The sequence below is a fragment of the Aulostomus chinensis genome, chromosome 2 (genome assembly GCF_037954235.1).
Source record: "Aulostomus chinensis isolate RoL2024-O1b breed Wild chromosome 2, RoL_Achi_v1.0, whole genome shotgun sequence".
Classification (NCBI taxonomy): domain Eukaryota; kingdom Metazoa; phylum Chordata; class Actinopteri; order Syngnathiformes; family Aulostomidae; genus Aulostomus; species Aulostomus chinensis.
In genome coordinates, this window is record NC_141321.1 from 8,672,702 (window position 1) to 8,696,617 (window position 23,916).

The 23,916-nt window shown below is 40.7% G+C and overlaps 1 protein-coding gene across 4 annotated transcripts in view; it reads left to right on the forward strand.

Annotated features, from left to right (window-relative positions):
- map2k5 (mitogen-activated protein kinase kinase 5) overlaps nucleotides 1-23,916 on the forward strand; it is a 61,186-nt gene that overhangs the window by 12,599 nt on the left and 24,671 nt on the right. For all 4 annotated transcript variants that reach the window (XM_086226153.1, XM_086226145.1, XM_086226163.1 and 1 more), the window contains exons 9-19: nucleotides 6,549-6,588; nucleotides 8,315-8,383; nucleotides 8,562-8,643; nucleotides 9,717-9,778; nucleotides 14,275-14,323; nucleotides 14,438-14,511; nucleotides 15,834-15,884; nucleotides 15,983-16,054; nucleotides 17,762-17,791; nucleotides 21,879-21,905; nucleotides 22,242-22,274. In XM_086226153.1, coding sequence (XP_086082279.1) covers nucleotides 6,549-6,588; nucleotides 8,315-8,383; nucleotides 8,562-8,643; nucleotides 9,717-9,778; nucleotides 14,275-14,323; nucleotides 14,438-14,511; nucleotides 15,834-15,884; nucleotides 15,983-16,054; nucleotides 17,762-17,791; nucleotides 21,879-21,905; nucleotides 22,242-22,274 — 589 coding nt within the window. The remainder of the gene's footprint in view (nucleotides 1-6,548; nucleotides 6,589-8,314; nucleotides 8,384-8,561; nucleotides 8,644-9,716; nucleotides 9,779-14,274; nucleotides 14,324-14,437; nucleotides 14,512-15,833; nucleotides 15,885-15,982; nucleotides 16,055-17,761; nucleotides 17,792-21,878; nucleotides 21,906-22,241; nucleotides 22,275-23,916) is intronic.

The window sequence follows — 23,916 nt, forward strand, 5'->3', positions numbered from 1 at the left end:
CAGTTTGTTCACATGGAACGTGAATATTTTGCAGTGAAAGAAACTGTACTTTTTTGTTCGAATGAGGAAGATTTTTCAGGCTTTCACACAACTAATAAAGTACATCTGAGTTTGAAGCGTCATGTGCATGGATACAGGACGTGCAGGGAAGAACTTCTGAGACTATACGTCTTTGCGCTTTTGGTCTTACTCCAGTAAATAGAACTCCATACAGTCCGCAACTGCACATCAAGACATACAGCTGTGTGGTGCACGCCTCTTTGATTAAAGACAAATAGCTCATCTTTTTCACTGGAGATTAGGCTTAGAATGGGAAATTCATCAAATTTGCATCGTTGTTAGTGCGAGTAGATTTGATTTGACTAATTTGTCAGAGAGTTTTCGCATTTTGATGTTGTTTATTGTCACTCCCCAGTGTGTAAAGATGGGGGAATGAACGGGGCTGCCAAGGCTCATGGAACGAGTGTGTGTGTGTGTGTTTTTAATTGTTCAGGCTTGGGCTCATGATTGTGTATGATGATCTTGGGCAAGCTGAGCTCAGGCTTCACTCTGGCCATGTCAGGTTTGGTCTGAATTTTCAGGCCCGTTGAGAACAGCAGCTCTCAAACTGAGGTACAGATGGTGCAAGGCCATCGCACAGTAGGACGCGGAAACTCTAGCCGCTGATGCAGGTGAGATGGTGGGAATGGTGAATTCAGTGATTTCTGATGCCAGTGCAGGTATTAAGGAGCCGCGTCTCTGTAATTGTCTGGTTTCACAGCAAAAGGAGTGACACATTTCCCATGTTGTCACAGTACAGTGGGGTTCTCCATTGGTCAACACCCCCACTTTTCCTTCAACTGTCCATTTATTTCATTGCTTTGCACGCCATCTATCAAGCTGGTTTGCGTCTTCATTTATTTATTCTGCTTTGAAGGTTGCAAACACACATGTTATTGATTTGAGGCTGAAAGCTATGACAGCAATTGACCTAATCGGTATATAGTACAGCACATTACCTGTCACGATAGAGCAGCCTCATCCTCGTTGGCTGGATAGATGTATTACTGCCCTGCTAACGCTATGACAAGGTTGGCATTTGTGCTGCTGTTCTATCCTTCTTTGCCCCACCCTGTTTCCTCTTCCCCATCAATCCACTACTATTGAGCTGTTTTATTGAGATTGAAGTATTGATCACTGCTCAGACTAACCTTGACTTGACAGAGTGGTCTGCCTCGTGTATTCTTCAGCAAACTCTGTATGTTTCCTATCTAGTAAATCCACAGCGTAATCTTTTTATGTTCTCCTCTTTTCAACCACTTTTCACTATTTTATGGCTTTTAGATAGTTTCATTAAAGGCCAGTCTCTCATAGTGGTAGGACAAAGAGATTGCTGATCAGTTTGGCACTAGAAATGGTTACACTACACTGGGGAAGGCCAATATTGCAAACGCAACAACTTCTCAGTCAATTTAGCCCAGCAAAAAATCCATATGTTTGGTACTGAAATTTTTATGGTTGGAAGGCAAGAATAGAAAAATACAGTTGAAAAAAATCTACCTTGAGGTTTTATTATTCTGCGGTTGTTCATTTTTGGTTACATTCAAGAATAACTGAGATTTTTAGGATATCTATGTAGTATATGACATTTAGTTTTAGACCAATATGTTTAATTCACTGAACTACTTGGTAAAGTATCAACATGAAAACCTGAGACTTCTGTTTTCATTAAAGTCAAATACCTTATTATCTTCTGGACATGCATTCGACAAGGACTCCCCCAACCCTGCAGTATATTTGCTGAATGTTGGGTGAAGGCTGTGATTGGACCACAGCAGAGGAGACGGCCTCATACAGGAAAACACTCCTTTGGAAAACTCGCTTTTGCTGCTGTTTCTCAAAAACAAAATACATATAAAACATATAATTTACTGGGACTTGTTTGGTATGTATCAAAAACATGTCACAAACCATTTTTTTTTGCATAGAGTAAATTTAATGTATTATTGTCTATATATACACACACATATATGTATATATATGTGTGTGTACATATGTATTTATTTATATAAATACACACATATACTTATATGTATGTATAATATATATATGTATATATTTATATACATGTATGTATGTGTAATACATATATGTATATATTTATATACATGTGTGTATGTATAATACATATATGTATATATGTATATACATGTGTGTATATAAATATATACATACATATATGTATATATTTATATACGTGTGTAAGTATAATACATATGTGTATATATGTATGTATATATAACACATTGAATGTACTTCATATAGCCTATAAGTTTTACATACATAAACACACACATATATGCATAAACATATACATGTGTATGTATATATGTGTGTATGTATATACACACATATATATGTGTATATATATACACACACATTATACGTATATACATATATGTGTGTGTGTATAAATATACGTGTGTGTGTATAAGTGTGTATACACACACATATATATACGTGATATATATATGTGTGTGTGTGTATATATATATATATGTGTGTGTGTGTGTGTGTGTGTGTGTGTATATATGTACACACATACATACGCATGTGTGTATATGTATAACATGTATTATTTATTGTGACTTGTTTGTTATGTATCACAAACAAGTCACAATCTGGACTGGACAGGTTTCTGACTTGCTCAGAAACTAATTCTCTGTGCTCGTCAGCCTTTACCCTTTGGTCCAGCTCATGTTAGGCTTATCACGTGTGAAAAGCACTACCAAAGGCTCCCCACCTTTTAACCTCTTCGCCCATTTATGACCTAGAGCCATTTAGACTCAATTGGATGTTGCCAACACCTCAGCTCTCCAAAGCCAGACGCTGACCCGGCCATCCATCAGTGTCGGCCTTTGTTTTTTATTACACACTCTCTCAGAGGTCCATCTTGTCCAGCAATCTAACAGACTCTATGGCTTATAAATACAATAACAAGGACACACAGGCTATTTCTAGTGACTCGTGAATCTAGCAGTGCAATTAAAACAAGCATATTTGCGTTGCCGTGACAGTGGTGACATCTACTTAGACACCCCTGGCTTTTCCTTCAGTCTCTCAGCCCATTTTCTCAATTGATTTTGTTTTGTTACCACATTGATTAGATTTAATGTTGAAGGGCCCAACCTCTTTGGCAAATTGGTGTTTACCTAGTATCCTTGGCTCAGATAATTTAGAATTGTAACAATTTAGGCAAGACTAAGCTCTCGCCTTCCCCATTGTGCACTTTTAGTGAGCAGTTGGCTTGTAAATTTGAGAGCACAAGGTGCTGGAACTGATTGTGCACACGAAAAAAGAAGTGAATAATTCTTGGAACAATGTGGAATGTATTATCTCACTTCTCCAAAACCAGACTGAACATGAGGGTATTCATACTCACCTTGAGGATTGTGTTGACTTGTACAAAGCTTTGGTACCTTTTGTGCAGGTTGCTTACGGTCGAGCTGGGACAATAAACTTATCCCCCAATTTGATACTGTCATGATTATTTGTTTCAAGTAGCTATTGTTAAGTGTCTTGTATCTGTCTTATGATTTATTAGGATTTCTTCTTCTTTTTTTTTCTATTTAGTATAAGTTAACGCGGTTAAAGTTGAATCCCACGCTATGCTTGCGTTGGCGTGAAAACTTTGTAGCTGCTTAAACCGAACGCCGGACCAGTCTGGTATACACAACTTTACCACTAGGTGTCACATTTCACATAGCAGCTTGGAGAGAAGGCTGCCTACGGAAGCTTTTTGTAAGCTACTGCTGCATTTTCAGTCATTCACAATATTGCTGCCAATTCTAAGGACTTCCTGGACAAACGCCACTGTCATTCCAATGAAGATGGTCATCAGAATTTCCCTGTGAGTGAGAAACACACCTTTGTTCAGCTCGTTAAAGAGAGTCACATCCTCGCTTTCACACGGATGAGCTGCACTTTATAAAGTCATTGCTTCTAACTGCCTCCCTGAGCAATCATTTTTCTATAAATGCTGCTCAGATCAGGTGTTGTTAACGTTGGTGCCTGCCCAGAATTCACAATCGGAGCATCTCTGGAAAAGTAGGCCATAGCTTTCTATGTAACTGATCTTCATAGCTCAAGATCAAAATATAATCTGAAGAGCTATCCAGACACTTTTGCTGGTGCTGATGGTTTTTTTTTGTTGTTGTTGTTTTTTTTAGATTTGCTAATTTTACTAAACTCTTCAACGTCGTCACCTTGGCTTCCCACCCTGTCCGAAGTCTGCCTGCATCTAGGTTTCTGTCTCACCGAGTCAGTCAAGGGCAGTTAGAGTATGATGTCGGTTAGTCATCATAGCCATATCAAGTGATGGAGTCAGGTTGAGAGATAGGTGGCCCGTACACCACGTGGGAGTGTAAAAGTACCACGTTAGCCCTGATCTAGAGGGCTAGTTTCCCTACCCCACAGCCCCAACTTGAGACACGTAGAAAGAGGCCCTATGAATACTGCATGATGGAGCTTTTATTACAGAGGAGCTGGAGTGTAAATAAGATCCAGGCAATGAGGCACGTTTACTGGGGTCAGATCAGGGGGAAGTGGTGGTGGTGGGGGGGTGGCTATGTAACCTTGTCCCCATCTCTCCTGCTGTCACAAGCCTGTCACTGTAACTCATGTCGGAACCCTCATCCCTGAGGTGGTCAAGGACGGTCTGAGAATAAAGCCTTTACCAAGCAGTAGTCACAGCACATCTTTAGTATGCCCTTATAACACTTAAACTTTCTATTAAAAAAAACAAAATCTAACTAAACACCAGGTGGCGATGCACTGAGAATATACAGCACACACAGTCTACATGCATATTCATGCTGCCCGAAAAAATGCAACCAGGAGAAGGATCTCTCCCGTACTTCTGTGGAAGTCCAGAACGGCCGTACTGAGCTCTCTTCCCATGTATACGTCTATGAGATTTTTATTTTTGATTCGTTGTTGTTGGTTTTTTTGTAACGTCGACATGTAAACCCTGCATCATCAAAAATGAGGGTGTCCCTGAATGTCTCCAGTGCTTAAGTAACATAAAGGTATCAAAAAACAAAAAAAGCCTTTCTCTTTTAATCCGTTCCAATCCAATATCAAGCTGCCTTTGACACACACACAACACTGCTCGTGCAGTATTGAACATTTCTACCCCTGCAATCTTACGTCAATTAACGTCCTCATTTTAATTAAACGGCAGCAGTCATGCTTAGCTCATATTGGGTGCTGCTCAAAAGGAAGAGGGAAACATCAAAATGGAGACAACTTTATGTGTGAAGAGCTCTTTTGTAGGAAGCAAGTCAGTACAATGCTCCTGCGGTTTGCTCTCATAACTGCAAAAATATGTTCGTCATTCCACGTTTGCGTTTGTTTATCTTTGTGGTCATAGCATGGTCAGCTCATGGTCACGGCAACCTGAAGACTGTCTTGTACCTTGAAACAGATTTAGGTCAAAACTGAATATTTTATCAATCTACCTACTAAGAGTTAAATAGATTACAAAATAAATAACGTGTTATAACTGCTGTTTTTATTTTTTTTTCAGGAGATCTTTCCCCAAACAACCAGATGAATTAACAGTTGAATCAATACAGCATCGGTGATGATGATCAATCAATAGCTGGAATGCAAATGTCCCATTCACGTCAACTATTGCTTCGAAAAATGGTTTTGTTTCTCCCAAATCATCTGTTTCTTCATTTACTGGTGTGTCAAAGACACGAGTGCAGAGTATGGAACCAGATTTTGTTCTAACTTTGGGTGAATACCTGACATGGCACTAATAGGTGTCATTAATTAAAGGCTGCAGCTAGTTTGGAGGTGTCCGGCCGAAGAGCAATGTGATACTCCAATCTAAGACACATTAATCACACCTTGCACCATACGAATGCACCTTACGCACTCTCTCTGGAAGACCCACTGACAGGTGAGTAGCCAGGTATCACATGAACTAAGCCGGCGTGTAAGCACAGACGGCTGCCCCCACCTCATCCCTGTCACCTGACAGCTGTTGGACAGTATTTGTCCTTGAGGATTGTATGTTGAGATGTCTGGAGATATTGTCACTGGTGCCGTAAACTAAGCTTCAAGTAACTAAAGCCGCTGTTTGGCATTAAGGAGTTTGATAATTAAATCATTACAGGTCTGCTGGTGTACCTGCAACTTAAAACTCCGTCTGGAACATGCAGCGATAGGGCCGCCTGGATCTGGTTAGGGGTGGTGACCTCTGACCTTTAGGAGTATTTTTGGACTACTATTTCGCTAAAAGTTGTGAACAAAATATTATTATTATTGCATGTTCATGGGCATTCTTCATCCCCAGTATTTTACTTTCTTATAGCTGCTATGTGTCTGGTGTATTTATATGTGATCCTCCCTTGTAGTTCTGTGTTGTATTCCAGGTGTGAATATACGAAATGAAAGTGAACTACAAGTGAACTTAAAAAGTCAGACACAGACCCTCAGCTGACAAAGAAGGCAGTAACATCTTGGTCTTGTGGTTCACGCTGTCTTTTTTGTCCCTCTAGAGCATATCATCTTCTGGGGAAGCGGGTGATAGCTGTCAAGGTGAGACCTACTTCAGAACTCTTTGATATCATTGGTGAAAATGTTTTGTTTGTTTGTTTTTTTACACTGGTGCCATCGTCTTGCTGGGCTTTCACAGGCTCAGTCAGTCATGGTGGTTTATGTTTCTTTTTTTTTCAATATCCTACTAATGTTACTACAGTATCCTACTAAAGTTACCAAAATATCCTACTGATGGTACTACAATATCCTACTGATGATACTACAATATCCTACTAAGGTTACTACAATATCCTACTTATGTTACCACAATATCCTACTAAGGTTACCACAATATTCTACTAATGTTACCACAATATCCTACTGATGTTACTACAATATTCAATTAAGGTTACTACAATATCCTACTAAGGTTTCCACAATATCCTGCTGATGTTACTGCGATATCCTACTGATGTTACTGCAACATCCTACTGATGTTACTGCAATATCCTACTAATGTTACCACAATATTCTACTGATGTTACCACAATATCCTACTGATGTTACTACAATATTCAACTAAGGTTACTACAGTATCCTTCTAAGGTTACCACAATATCCTGCTGATGTTACTGCGATATCCTACTGATGTTACTGCAATATCCTACTGATGTTACCACAATATCCTACTAACGTTACCACAATATCCTACTGATGTTACCACAATATCCATCTAACGTAACTGCCATATCTTACCAACATTATCACAATATCCAACCAATGTTACCACAATATCCTACCAATTTTACTACAATATCAGCATATAGATTTAACTGTATATGGTATTGGACCCTGTAACATTTCAGGAATTTGTCAGCTCAGTCAACCCGTCATTTTGACTTGTGACTTCTGCATTCCAACTAATCTTTTGGCACCTCATGATGTGGAATTCAGTGGGCCATGTTTTTATAAAACAGTCACTGATGCATCTGTGGTGATCCATAATGAAAAATAGATTGGGGAGTTAGTGTTCAGTCTTTTTGCTCTGATGAGACTCAGTAAATTCAACAGTCTTCAGAGTCTTACTAAAGAGTGTTTGATAATAATCAGGTATGCACTCTACTAAAAAGATTTCCTCTTAGTAGAAAATGATTTCTGATGTGTACAGTCATGATCCCCAGTATGATTACCAGTACATTAATTATAAAATGATCATTTAGAACTGTTACTATTGACCTGGCGATCCGTGAACATCTATTTTTAGCAGCTTGCAAGCAATTGTAAAGTTGACGTTTCCAGCGCTGTGAATATCACATTTGTACATGCAATTAAATGGTTATAGCATCCTTGAACCGTTCATCAAAGGATTTGATGGTGAGAAACATTTGCTTGTCATAAACTAAATTGTGTCTGTTCTTCAGAGTCTTTTATCAGGCTGGCAAGTCTGTCAACAAGATGCTTTGCCAGGTTGGATGTGTTGGGTCCTTTGGTCTGGACTTGATTAAAGCATCTTTTACAGAAGGGCTTCGTGGCGTCCGTGGGCCTGCCTTGACTGTTAACTACGAGGAAAAATATCGCCGTGTTTGGCTTTGAACTTTGCCATTGAACAGTCTGTGGCTGCATCTCGCGCCTTCACAATGAAAGCAGTGTGAAAGCAGAGCGCCGCATTCACACACGCGCTCTCATATAGCCCTGATGTCACGTTGACGCTAGTCAGGAAATATGGGACCTGTTTGTTGTGTCTGAATTGTTTTTTTGTCTTCTTTATTCCTGTGCTCCATCACAGGTCATTCCTCTAGACATCACAGTGGAGCTACAGAAGCAGATCATGTCTGAGTTAGAGATACTCTACAAGGTCTGCCTCTTAGATTACAGCCTTTTCTCTTCTTACCTGCATATGCTGTAACATCTGCATTGATGATACTGTTCTATGTAGATTAATACTTAAAAGCACTCACTTCAGTGTCTTAATTATCTACTGTACATAAAGATATGGGCTTTGACTATAGAATCGTCTGTTCTCTTGATCTCAGTGTGACTCGCCCTACATCATCACTTTCTTCAGTGCCTTTTTCGTGGAGAACAGGATATCCATATGCACAGAATTCATGGACGGTGAGTTATTCTGGGTCCTCTAGTTGTGAGTCACAGATGTGTAGAGGGGGACCTTGGGGGACTGTCCTCTGTCTCTCTCTACCATGTATCCATTTACACATCCGCAGATCAAAAGACCGTCTTATCACCGTGAGCTGCTCAGCATGTCTGTGTGCTAAAAGCTACAAGGGCGTGATAATTCTGGACCTAAGTGCATTTGTAGGTGTGTTTGTATGTGAGTAGAGATTGGTGTGAGATGGGCAAGTGTGTGTGTGTGTGTGTGTGTGTGTGTGTGTGTGTGTATGTGTGTGTGTGTGTGTGTGTTCTCAACTGTGTGTTAATGCAGTGATTGCCCTGTTTCACACATTTACCACATTGTCGGCAAAGTCTGTCCAACATCTGAGTACTTTTTATGGAACTTTTCCTGATCACAAGTTTCCAGCTGTACTTTTTAAATCATCGTAACCCAAAAAGGTTTTTAAATATTGCTGCGATGCACGCGATTGGAAACTGTTTTTTGGCGAACTTGGATAATGACACCCAAGTGATTTTATTGTATTGTCTCTTCTGTTTTGGGTGTGTTTTTTTTTTTTATTGTTTTGGCTCGTAGTTTTTATTTGTGTGGACCAAATAGAAAAAAACAACATGGGAATTTTGAGGATTTCACAAAAGCACTGTGTCATTACGGAGCTATATTTTTATTCACTAGATTCTTCAATTAAATGGAGACAGAGATGCTCCTCTGTTAAGCTGCCTACAAAAAGCTCCAGCTAAAGTAGAGGGGTTGACAGAGTGAGAACATCTTCCAAGAAGTGTCTATGACGTCGGCTCACATTATCAATCACTTAAAATGGTGTCGCTATGGCAACCAGTGACCAGCAGGTACTATTTGTGGTGATAACTGAAACGCTATTATGAAAGCGAGCAGACTTGATTGTAACGTTACCGGGCAGTGGAGTGCACTTGGACCCTTGTGTGGCCAACGGGCATTTGTCTGTGTAAAAATGTTCACATTGTAACATTTAATCTAACCTACAGGGTTTGTATGGACTCAGATACATTTAAAAAAAAAAAACAACTTCTCTCTCACCCAGGTGGTTCGCTTGACGTGTACAAAAGAATCCCGGAGCACGTGCTGGGTAGGATCGCAGTGGCAGTAAGTTTTAATCAAGTGCACAAAATCAACCAATTAGTCAACAACATTAAAACCAACACATTTTAGTTCTCACTGATTGCAAATCTTAAGCTGCCTGAATTTAGCTTGGCCTGTTTTTCATTTGCTGCTGGAAGTCATAGGAGGAAAAAAAAGAGAAAAAAAGGCATTTTATCGCTGAAATGGAAGAAAAGAAAACCACAGGTGTGACTATTTTAATTAGCCTCTATTTGCTGAAGTGGTGGACAAATGTCAGTGTTGTCTTCCCCATATGCTCCCCTCACTCCCTTTCTACTCAGTTAAACTAGCATTTTGATAGAAATGGCCTTGATGTTGATAAATGCATGTCTCCTTTCAACACTCATTACCCTTCTCCTTTCTGCTTTTCTCTATTCTGCCCCCCCCCCCGCCAAACTTTGGCCGTAATCAAACAATGACAGCTTTTTAGTCTGTGTTAATTCAAATTTACAGCTTCCACTGTCACAGTTGTTAATTATCACAGAGGGAAAAGCACCCAAGAGGGTGTGAGTGAAGCTCAGCACACCAGTTCCACTTCAGAGCCTTTCTGTTCTCTTGTTTTTTTCTCTGAAGTTGTAGTGGAGTACTCACAGTCAGAGTTGCTCTCTGGATGGTCAAGTAGCACTGGACCCCCCCACTTGGCAACATTTTCTTCTTGCAATTGCTTTATAAATAATTACTTTCTTTTGTGATGTTGGAATTTTGGGAGAGGCAATCATTGGCTCCAAGTCTATAACTAGGTGAGCCTTGCCAGGCACCTTCCCGCTACTAACAACTTTCTTCTTTTGTCTTCCGTTCCAGTTGCTCTGAGACGCACTCTTCAATTCTTTTTTACTTTCCGACAGCATGTCTAGGTTGCTCAAAGGCATCAAGTTTAACCAAAATCAGGGTTAGGATTATCCCCCCCCCCCCCGATATTTAAAACTCTGACATCTGAGTTCCCCGGCTCATGGAATTGGTGGAATTTAAGAAGTTATTACAGAAAAGTTTATGTGAGGTGGACACTCGTCTCAGTAATTGGGTTGGCTGATCTCGTCTTTGTATTCATTAACAAAGGTTCTGTTGTTCACCTGTAGTCAGATGGACTATTTGAAAATGAAAACTGAATAATGGAATAGTCGAACATGCCCTGGATTTTGACTTTGGTTGCACAGACATCAACCCCCGCTTTGTTTCTTTAGATAAGTTTTAATTTAATTTTTTTAAAAATTTTTACTCTGAATTGCCTTTCAGGCTAGATCACATTCCGTTAACTGGACTTTTTATTTTTCCATGAAAATACAGCTTTCACTCAGTTCATATGCTTTTACATTTAATGTCATGATGCAAAAACATCTTGGCCATTTTTTAACCCAGAAACATGGGAGCAAGAGTCTCCGCCCCAGCATTCAGCCTTTCTCAGTAAGACTCCTCGGCAGCACTCTGTCCATGAACACACCTGCTTACGGACAGTCCAAGGGCAGCTCGTATTGTTAGGAATGCTAACATAGCTCTCACCCTAACACAGCCTCCGGCAGAAATCCTTGAGCCACATAATCTTAGGAATTTTTGCAGATCTGCAAAACATGCAGACTACAGTAGAACTGCATCAACCGATCGATTCGCTTATCGAAAGAAATCTTATATCTTGAATCTATATTGGTGATTTTTGTGTCTTTTTTTCAAGCCAAAATGTCAAACATTTGCCGATTCCAGACTCTTAAATACAAGATTTCCTTGGGGGGGGGGGGGGGGGGTTCGTCATTTGTGACAGCAAATGAGTCTTTGGCTTTTGGACTGATGGTGGAATATTGTGATGAGCAATTTTCAAATTTTTGTAACTGTTCATAGACTACATGACTTATCAGTTTATCAAGATAGTTGGCAGATGAATCGATGATGTGTGGAGGCCCTAGATTAGTGTCAGGCTCGAATAATGCATCAATGTTCTCAAACAACATTGAGGCAGATTCTGTGTGATTACGGCAAAAACAACTCTGCTGGAATGACACTTTGCTGCCTCACACAGAAGCAAATAACACTTTATTTCTGCAGCATGGGAATTTATGCAGGATTGCAGTGTCCCTCCACAGTGTGACATATCAAATCAGAAGTCTTGTTTTGACTGAGGTCTTCTGGCTGTCCCTTTTATACAGATGTTGATTCTATGCAGCTACTCTACTGCGGGATGAGAGGTGCAACATTCTGTTCCCCCGATCTGTCTCCTCTTATACAGACGGTGGAGCGTAACAGTGGTGTAATATTCCTGCTGTGTGAAAGGGGCTTGAGGGCTTAACAGTTGGTCAGAGTCTCCTGCAGGATTCAGCCTTTCACAATAAGTTTCCCTGGTACTTTGAGCACAAATTCTGATGAGCAATCTAAGTGAAGCGTCATAATAAGATAAGACGCATCCATTCATCTCGGCTCATCTGAATCCTAGCTAACTCAGTGACCTGTGCACTGACCGCCAGATATGTGGGTGCCATTTGGTGTCATTCACCGACTGTTAATAAGAATACGTTTTTTTCTTAAAACTCAAAACCCACTTTTCATGATTTTTTTTGTCGGAACAGAATCCACGCACACGCTTAAGTACCAATGCATTCATGCAAATATGGGAATGCGTTTTCTTATTATAGCTCCAAGTGGCTTTAACTAACCCTTTCACCCCTCAGCATCTCAATTCTGTGTCAGGTCAGGATGACTTGACAACCCATAATCTGCAACATCGGGTGGATAAATGCTAATGGTACGGTCCTGTAATTGGTCCATGTGGACCTTAGATAATTTGATGGGCCAATCAGATGATGCAAAATGCACGAGACAGTTTCTCAGTGCTGTGAAAAGTGCATCTCCCATCCAGCAGATGAGGTGTTTGAAACAGATGAAGTCGCTCTATGTAACTTGTATTTGAGGAAAATCCCTCTTGTGGGAATCACAAGTACTTTTAACACTGCCAACCTCAGACCTTTGAAGAGACTGTGGTACGACAGCAAGAAACAGCGACAAACCAAAAGAAGAAGAGAGCAACATTAAGGGCTGACTGACTTGAAATAATGTTTGGGATATTTTTGTTGTTGTTGCTGCTGCTGTTCTCTTCTATTCTATTTGTGTCCCATGTACATATATTTTTTTCTAATGTGGTGCTTTGCACATTTAGCATTTTTCAAATTTGCATTTTTTAAATATTTGATTTATTTAATTCCTCAGGAAAACTACGTTCATTAACCCTTAGCTAAGCTGAAATATTAACCAAGTGTCGGCTGCTGAGAGAAAGAGATAGAAAAGTGTTGCTGCAATGCCTGCAATTGAATGCTTAACAGTACTTCCTCATCTTTAATGTTAACACTTTAAACACAGTGTCGCTAAGAATATTAAGATTAATAAATATGTTACAAGATACATAGCAATCTTCAATTGAAACTGATAATCAGTATTGGCAGATGATGCTTTCGGTGATCGGCCCCTAAATTTCGGACGGGGGCACCCTGAATAAATACACGTTGGTTTTTTTTTTGTTTCTTTACTTTTTAGGTGTGTTCTTTGAAATTAAACCGTTTTCTCAATCAGAGTGTTGACTGAAAGCGAGTATATTTTTGGTTGTTGATTGACATTCACTCCTCACGCCGTCATTGCAGGGTGTTTGCTGTTCAATTCCTGCAGCTGTTCCTCCACTTTAGAATTAATGAAGAATTTCTTACATGCTTAAAGTTTTTTGTTTTTGCATTCTTGATTTCTGCTTGGTGATGCAGCCACCTCACAGCAAGAAGGTTCCGGGTTCCAATCTGCCGGCTGGCCACGACCTTTTTATGGAGCTTTTCCCATGTACGCCTGGGTTCTCTCCTGGTGCTCCAGCTTCCTCTCACACGCCAAAAACATGCTTGTTGCGTTAACTGGAGGCTCTAAATTGTCTGTAGGGTTTAATGTAAGTCTGTCTCTATATGTGAGCCCTGCGAAGGACCTGGCAACCTGTCCAGGGTGTACCCACCAACCCAACCCGATGACAGCCCCCGCGACCATAAGCAGGAACAGCTGTTGAGGGAGAATGGATGGATGTATTCTTGATTTCTCTCCCAGCTTTCAGTCTCTACCTCTGCTCTTTAGCAACAACTAGCACATTCTTGTATTTGCTTAACTTACAATAGGATTCAACATTCATGGAAATTATTTGAAAAAAAAAAACAACCTTTTGAAAGGTGAATAAGAACAGATTTCTTTGAGACCAAACTGGACTGGATTTGCTTTCAAAGTAGCTAAATAAGGATTGAGCATTGGCATCATATAATGTGAAGTCTATTCATCTAAACAGCAGATTAAGGTCAGGACTGTCTATATTCATTGGTTGATTGTGCTCACGAATAAAGAAGACGCATTTATAGTACATGTACTGCCACATTGAGGTAGTTATTCAGACGATGATGAATGGGCTCATTTTGTGGCACAACGATGTGGTCCGACGTTGAATGATTTCGAAAATGAAACATTTTTTGTGTTGCCTATAGGTGGTGAAAGGCCTGACTTATCTGTGGAGCCTGAAGATTCTTCACAGAGGTGAGTAAAGTAGTGTTCTGGGTTTGTGTTATTGAGAAAAAAAGGAGCCAAGTTGATATAGACAAGCTCCAGAGTGCTGATGTTGCAGTTCTATCAAGCAGTTTGTCTCCACAGATGTCAAGCCTTCCAATATGCTGGTGAACACCCGAGGACAAGTCAAGCTCTGTGACTTTGGTGTCAGCACACAGGTACACTGATTTGTTTGGGTATGAGAAAGAGGAAGAAGGAGAGAGAAAGGAAAACAATTGTCTAAAGCAGCAGTCCTTTTCAGTCTGTGTGTATGAGAGTGTATGCATATGGGCAACCTGTCAATCACGGCATCCATTTTCAACTGGGAGCATCCGTGCTCTCCCAAGGGTCTGTCTCTTACATTAAATCTCCCCCCACCTCCATTGTTCTGCAGCCGCCAAAAAATCTCTTGTTATAATTATGTCACACACACACACACACACACACACACACACACACACACACACACACACAACAGCAAAGCCTCATTGATATGTATTCAACAGAGGCTGGGTAGCGTGGGTGGCAGACAATAGCTGTGTGTGTGTGTGTGTGTGTGTGTGTGTGTGTGTGTGTGTGTGTGTGTGTGTGTGTGTGTGTGTGTGTGTGTGTGTGTGTGTGCGTGTGTGTGTTGTAGTGTAATCATTAGGGATGGACCTTTCAACATTTCCAAAAACATTAACCCTGGCTACCTGTCACATCTACACACACACACACACACACACACACACACACACACACAGTTTTTTTGCTGCTATTCTTATTAGGACATTTCAAAGACTTCCATTCATGTGGACAGCATGACCCAAGCCCTAATCCTAACCCTAACCTTAACCTCTCCTCAATTCAGACCAGGGATTTAAATTAGATTGCACAGCAGTTGTACTGGTCTTTGGTCCTTATGAGGACCAGAGGTCCTGTTAAGGTTAGTGTTTGTACCAGCGAACATCTCCTATAGGTAACAAAAATCAGGTACACACACACACACATGCCATTCCCTCTATGTTACATTGTTGAATTCATTTTTAACCTTTGCTTCTTCGATGCTCCAAGGTGAATTTTACACTCTGGATGTCTAACACACTCAGCGTTGACTTGTCCTCTGCCTGCTTTGCTCTGTGTTCTGTTTATTCTTCTTTTACACACCCCTCACTCACTCACTCACTGTAGGGCATGCTCCAAAAAGAAAACAGCCATAAGGGAATAGATTCTCATTATCACAGCCCTGTCATTGATGGCATGTACCATTTTGTACACACAGGCACATGCACACATTCATGTCTCCTTGTCTCACTCTTGTACCCTTTGTGAGGGTTTAGAACTGCCCAAAATACCAACCTGACATCTAAAAATATTGAGGTAATGTAAGTTAGGTCCTAATAGAAAAAACGTGGTGACTTTTAAAGGTTATCTCAATAGTTTTTAATAGAGTTCTAATGTCTACATTTATCTTGACTATAAATCAGTTCACTAATCCAATGTAAATTAATTTTGCTTGCAGCTGGTCAATTCTATTGCCAAAACGTATGTGGGAACTAACGCATACATGGCGGTGAGTGACGCCAAATGATCACGTCACAGAAGGTTTTCTGGTAAAGCTGTATTTTGCTGGAGAACTTTGTCTTCATAGGTTTTGTTTTTCTTCCACAGCCAGAAAGGATATCAGGGGAGCAGTATGGGATCCATGCAGATGTCTGGAGTGTGGGAATCTCCTTCATGGAGGTATCACTGTCAGTGTGTGTGTGTGTGTGTGTGTGTGTGTGAGAGAATATTCAGACTTAGCTGTTAACATGGCTCAAGATAAATAAATTATCCATTAATAATTGATTTTAATGATTATTGAGACTTTGGATGTAGAGAATGAAGTTAGACAGGTTGCTTGTCAGCAGTTTACGGGGCAGCGTTACGTAAGTGCAAGTCAGGCATAAAAACTCTCTCAAAGCAGTGTGATGCTAGGCTGCATACATAGACAGAAGACATAAAACAAACATAAAAACCACCACTCAACACACACATTTCCAATGTGGTGTATTGCATGGTGTAAACATGTTCAGAGAGTGCTCCTGAAACCCGAGTATCGGCAAATCCAGGCTCTTCATCTGAAAATGACAAATTCAGAAAAAGGCCAAATTCTGATTATGCAACCCAGATTTGTTGTTTACATTGCAGTTATGAAATTCTGAATATATTTTGGTGATAATACTGGAATCTCAGTTGCCTGTTAATGTAGCAATTGACTGGGCAGCATAAGGTGTGTGAGTGTGAGTGTGTGTGTGTGTGTGTGTCTGTGTCTGTGTCTGTGTCTGTGTCTGTGTCTGTGTCTGTGTGCGTGTGTGTGTGTTATTGCGAGAGTGCAGTGTTCGTCGCTCCCATGAGTCTTGGCCAAGTGCTTGACGGACACCCTGCGTTTTTTGACAACATTTAAATTTCAGTGTAACACTTCCCGTGTCTCTTGTCTTCCCACTGATGCTATTGATTCTCCATCTGTTTGTGTCCACAGCTGTCCCTCTGAACTATAACAAATGATTTGGGCTTCTGCCTCTGCTTTATTTGTCAATAATATTTAATATCATTACCATTATAACAATAATGGAAGAGCTCACAGGAAAGGAGGCCTGTCAAAATTATTGACATGATCTCTGTGTGATAAAGATGGAGTTTTATAGCAGTGGGTGCTGTGGCCCCCTCTCTTTATCTCTATCTATGGAGCCATGCATTAAGCCAAATGAAATGGCTTGCACTCATTCTGGATCGATCTTGAGCCTGCTAGTTGGTCTGTTTATGTTCTATGAAATTCGTTGTGTGTTTTGACATTTCAATAACATTATGTTGCCCATAAGCTGCGTGTGACTGAGATGAAGCATGCCCACCCCAAGTGTCTTGTCTTGTTACGTCAAGGAGAACCGATGTGCTTCACATTCGACCGACCCACAATCCCACCCCCCTCTCTTTATCCTTCTATCAGGTTCTCTGTGGGGGATAATCGCGGGGGGGTTATTAACTAATAGCTGATGTTGTTTGATGAGGAAGTGTTATCAGTGGGTGGCCACTAAGCTTACCTCAATGACAGAAAGTCTCAAGTTCTGTGCGTTTTAGTGGCTTTACAAGCCTTTTCCTACTTTGGCAACACCCCAGATTCATGCCTGGTCTGATGCAGTCCCATCTGACCCGCATACGAGTCATGCTGCCGCTATGAGGTTTAGATTCCAGACCTTCTCATGCAATTCTAATACAGTCTATTCCACACAAAACAGATTTTGGAGTCACAAGATTTCACACAACTGAGGACTTGTGGAAGCTACACTACACACAGTACACAGGTGTTGGGGAGTGTTGCTCTATGCCCAGTATAAGCTCATGTACTTCAGTTTGATTCACTCATTAGTATTTGAAAACACAATAGCATTATTCTTTTTCTTTTTTCCACAGTTGGCACTAGGCATGTTCCCCTATCCACAGGTGAGTCATTTTCAGTCTTTAATTATCTATAATCTGTATTCAAGGTCTGTTTTCTTCTCTATTTTTACATTACATTACACAACAGCTTCTCCTCAAATTACTTTGGTTACAGAACACTCCTTTTGTTGACTGTCACATTGTTACTGGTGGTGAAACTGGACTTGTTAAGCTGCTAATGGGATCGACCGTGATATTTGTGTAATGTCATTTTGGATATATATTTTTGAGGTAAGATTAAAAAAACAACAACAACTACCAATTATTTTGATTCAGCGGCTTTAATTAGACCAGGATCTGTGCTCTCCTGCCCTCTAGATTATTTTCTAGGTTTGTTGTTCAGTGGTGCAATAAAATCTAACATATCTAGGATTGTGTAGTTTTTTTCCCCTCATTACATTACGTTAAAGTCCTGCTCAGATGTAATTGCCGACCACAGAAGTGACTTCCCAATCTCATCAAGTCTTAATTAGCCCTTCAAATGGGTTTATCCCGCTAATCCCTAGCTCAGCATTCTGAATCTGGTTACCTCAGGTTCCCTCTTGGCTGCCTGCACACAAAGTGAAGGGGCAGATTTCATACAATGGGGAGTTGCTCTCGTAACTAAGTTGTGCTTGTTTTTTTGTTTTGTTTTGTTTTGGGTTTTTTTAAAAGCCCTGAAAAACCTTCCCGTTTTAAATATCATGTCAACTACAAGGTGCTACTTTCTAGTTTTTGTCAATAACAAAGAAAATTATGAAGGTTGCAGGTGGATCCACGTGATCATCTTGATACAGATTTAATGTGTCTACTTATCAGTTAATACTTCAATGGCCACGTCAGGTGAGATGTCTGTGGTGGATTAAAGCAGCACAGCCACTGGCTGGGTGTTTGCTTTCTCTCTTCCAGTTTGACACTCAGCCTTTCTGAGGACAAACGTACATAACTTTGATCAGAGCTGTTACTCTTAGTTTTGTGTCTTACAAGATTGAAACGTCATCAGTGAAATGTGGTCTTTCGTATGATAACTGTTATTGTTCGAATGCGGTCCCTCTCATTTATCCTGTTGGTGATGAGTACAGTTTGCTGGAGAGAACCCCAAATGAATGGTTTAATTTAGCTTTTAGCTGTCGACTTCTTCTGGGAATGTTCATGTCTGACTAGATCTTGATGAAGCTCTTTTTGCATTTCCCGTGGTTGATTGCTTCTACTTGCTTCTCAACCCGCAGTGAAAAGCCTTTGTGTCTATGAAAGCCCAAAAATTCCGAGTGGTGTAAATGTCACGCTATCCTTACTCATTTATTTGTAGAACTACAGCCTCAGGCATGCCTGATTGCTTAGAGATGTTTATCCATTCATTCATTGCAATCATTATCATGTTAATTGTTATTAACATGATAATGATTGTTAATTTAGCCTTGCCACGATATGAAGGAGGGAAAGTATTAGAAATACCTTTCACTATATACATATATTATAGTCGAGTCAGGCCATCTAATGTCATGCAGCTCTCCTCATCTCAGTGTTAATTTTCCCTTTGCTCCATATGGTACTGCAGACAGTTCACCTGCAGGCTGTAGCAGAGTGGTGTAGTGTCAGCGCCTGGATCCAGCTCGTCAGGCGCAGCCAGCCAAAGTCCTCGGGCCTAAGCTGTCATTTTTACAGACGCTGGCACAGCTGTCTGTGCAAAACCCCTTGCTACACTACACAGAGAACATTTGAGTTCAGACTAAGGGAGGAAATTTGGAGGAGGTGGAAGATGGAGAGGTGTGTTCTAGTTACACCATCGGCTGTTCAAGTTGACTCAGGCTTTGAACCTTTTAAAGGCCCATTTTAGGATCAGTGTTGGGCTTGTGTTCATTTTGTTGGTCCTGGGCTCAGTCTTTCATTTGTGGCAGTTGTTTAGATGATTCATTTTCCAGTATTTTTTATTATTATTTTATGAGTGTGCGTATGCACACAAAGTGGCGTCTTCACCTCGTGTTTGTCATGATTAGAGACGGTCTCTTTAATTCCACTTCACCACATGTCGGGATTCATTTGCATTCTTTGTCAGGAGTTAATGGAGTTTTTTGCACGGCTCGCTCTGAAAGTCTTTGAAGACTCCAGATCTGATGTGATGTGTATACAGCCGCCAGCGCTATTGCTTCTGATTGATTTGTTGTCTTTTTGTTTGCACGATGGTTGTTTTTGTTGCTCTTGACTTTGTTATCTTCTCTCAAATCGGAATAGATTTCTGAGTGAAACACCATGTCAGTATTTCAGTGTGGATGTTTGAGGAGCTTCTTTTACACATCACTGCATCCGTCAGACAACTCAGACACCCACTCTTTGTTGCTTTGTACTTTTGTCTCAAATGAAATGGAGAGGAATGGTTCTGTGCTCATGTATAAAGAACACGTGCTCTCATTTTTCAGCGCCAAAAAGTCAACTCAAAAGTCTGTTTGTGCTTTGCTTGATTTCCATTGAAATCTTTTGTTAAGAAGTCAGTTGCAATTTCATAGCAGTCCAAAGATTACTTGAAATGAAGAAAATATTGACTTTCACTTGCCAATGTTGAGTATGTACATCTGTCAGTGTCATAAGAGGTGTTGCATAACCACTTAAGTATCTCATGACATAGCTCAGGCAGAAGAAGTAGATGTGGATTTACACAACTGCAGTTGTGGGTTTATTGAGACGCATGCACATATTTGCATGCACAAGTTAAACTATGTATACACTAAGAAAGAGGTGGTTTGCTCCTGTGCCAAGTCAGCTCTATCAACTCTGAGGGAATGACTCACGCGGATGTCTTGTTTACGTATAAGTATTAAACAATGCTTAGCCTCAGGATATACCGATCGGATGTAATGACATATTGAGGGGTGGAGATGGAAGGGTAATGTTGAAACCTTACTTTTTGATATGTGGTTAAGCAACCCAGTAAAAGAAGAAGAAGTGCTCAATTATGCTTGAATAAGTTAGTCTGCCACTATACAATTTCAACCCCTGGAGCAGCACGCAATTTGGTCCTGGTAATTATTTCTGAGCAAATTACTTTTCCATAGTTGCCTTTAATGTGTCTGAATCAGGCAAAACTGGATATAGTGGCAGTTTAGGAGTCCCTTGATATTTACAGTGTGTGAAAACCTGTATTTAATTGAGTGAATCAATAAGTGCTCTAATGCACTGTCAGAAGAGCTGGAGAAATGAGCAATTTATTTACCAAACACTATTAGACATTCGGCTGAGCCTGGATCTTGAACAGTAGCATTCTGTCTGTATGAATGTCATAAACTTCAGGATATTATACTTGAACCTGACTTTGTTGACTACAGGGGTTTTAAAATGGAAACTGCAACCTTAAAGGTACACGTCTTTGATATAAGACCTTGAGTCTTCTTGTATATTTGCTGTTCCTGCAATGATAACTTCCACCTTATGGGAATTTGTTTTGCATACATTTGTAGAGCTGCTCTTCATTCAGATCAAAGGCGGCATCTTCATGGGTGCCGGACGTCTTTCTTTTTTAAGCTAAATGTTCTTACATAGACCAATAAAACAAATCATAAACTTGTCTAATAAGCGGAAAATGGGTAGTATAGGAGCAGTCACTATTCTGACAGGCAGTCCGTAATCAATCAAATATTATCTAACTATTTTAGATAGCAGCCATGCACAGATTTTACCGTAGACATTAAAATGACGTAGTGGAAATCAGGATAATAGCATAACAGATAAAGATAGGACGGTTTGATCGATCAGGATCGTCACTATCCCACCTGTGTCACTGGCACGTTGATTATGCTCACTGCAACGCTTGATCACGCCGATCGTAACAGTTATTCTTCATCCCAGCACATCTCCATAACCTGGAGGGCAAGAATAAAGTGTTACTCTGAAAATTAGCATTAGTGGATCTTTTACCTCCATTCACCACAAATGAGAGCGGGGCCATTAACATTTGTGTGTTTTCATTATGTAAATGGTGCTAACACATACCCACAAATTGCCACCAGGAAGGCAATAATTTTCTCCCAGGGATCATAATGTGTCCAAGTGCATCGTTTTGATTATGATATGCTAATTACTTATTGCTGCTTCCCTTCTTCTCTGTCTTGTCTTACAGATTCAGAAAAACCAAGGATCTTTAATGGTAGGTTTTATTGCGTTTGAATACGAGAAAAGAAAATGGAGGTCTCCCACACGGTGGTCTGTTACTCCTGGATAGCTCTCTCATTTGAAAACTCACTCAAAATTGCATTTCTGCAATGGAAATATTAGCTCATGCTTAAAGGACTGGTGGGTTCTTTAAACCCATGCAGGTGCCACCTTCGAATTACAAAGCCATTCCACAGCTAAAGGATGGCTTTGTCTCGCTGCATTTGATTAATCTGAGTAGATGCTTTTTTTTATCGCACGATTGATTTTTCCTTTTTTGCCAAGAAATTCCATGTCACCGTGCATGTTTTTCATCTCTCTCTTCTTCCAGCCTCTTCAGTTACTGCAATGCATCGTTGATGAGGTGAGTCCCCGTCTTATGTGCTTTTGCATCTAAAGTCAGTCCTAATGGCCCGGAAAGCTTATATTTTGTTTCCTAATGAAGCAAACCACTCAGGCAGCTTTGCTCCCCACTCACTCAACCCTTCACCCTATGCAGCTGCCTGAGGCAATATACATATGCACACGCACATTACTGTAGAGGTTTGACCTGTCGAGAGTGACACACACAATAAGACAGCTACGGTTCTGTATGCTGCAAAGCCAACATTAAAATAGGCAAAAATCTGTTCAACCTGCATTCCTGTGGTAAGGGGACTGAGTGTGTTTCAGTGTAAAATCACACAAAGTCAAGAGCAGTGATGGTTTTACTTGATGCACAACAAGTCTTTTCATGGTTTCCTTTCAAAAGCTGCGCACAGTGTGCTAAAGCCACCGGAAAAAACAAACAGAGACAGAGACGAACAAACTATCCAGCAATTTAAACAAAAGCTTCACTTGAGACACAACTTCAGATTCTCACTCCATGACCATCTCAGCCAATAAATAAACCATGACAATGTATATTATTGTTTGTCTATATTATTGTTATCCTGTACACAATCAGGTGGAGCTGGAGCCTGTATGCTGACACTGATATCAGTGAATATACACACACACACACAGTTAACCTAACTTGAATGGTTTTGGTCTGAAAGAAACCACGCCGGCCCTGACCCTGATTCTGAAAACTCCCCACAGAAAGTGTAAAGGTGGACTCGCGTGTTGAGGGAGGAGATGATCTAAAGCCCCACCCTTCAGTACCATGGACACGTATTCTGATGACACCATTACCAGCTGATCAAAAGTGTAAAATGGCGGAATGCCATATGCATCAGTACATGTGTTATGTAGCTGTCTGTGAGCGTGTGTCTACAGTCCGTCCAACAGAGACAACGACCATCTTACCAGCCTGTTGGCTCCACAGTAGCAGGGCAAATGTTACATTACAGACTAGCGGATGTAGCGAAAACTGCAGCTCTTTGTCTTGTTCTGAATGATCACGAAGCCTTTGGTCTTAAGGAAAGACATCGCATGTTGGGATGTAGTATTTAGCCAAGCTTGTAATCACCCCACTTCATCTGCTTCTGCTTTCTTCCCCATCTTCTTCCACCTTGAATTAGAGTCCAAACTGTTCCCAGTGATTGCATGTAGCGCTGATTCTCATGAGTTCATTTTCAAGGCAAAGTATACTTCAACTTTTCTCTTCAGCGAAACCAAACAGTGAGCTTGAGGAGGAAAGTTGCACGAGAGGCAACGTATGGTTTTAGTGGAAAGACTGTGAGGTGTGCTCTGGTGAGTGTACTGTTCTCCTTAAAGGTACTTTTTCTTATCTACTTCTCCTTATGTCATGGTGTAGCTCTGGCAAGGGCGTTGCAGAGGGAGAGAAACCACAGACACCACTAGCACGAATGCCCCCATGCTGCTGTTCAACAGACGAAGACTTCCTTAAATGTGGCAGAATTGTATTGGGTTAGAATCACTGGCTCCGCCTTGAAGTGAAATCTGCTGCATTGGTCGACCTATTTAGAGCAAGTTTCTCAGGTTGCTTCTGACCCTGGAAGGCTCTCATGTCCCTGCTACAGGCCATCAGCTGACAGACTTAAAAACAGGCTACCACACGCGAC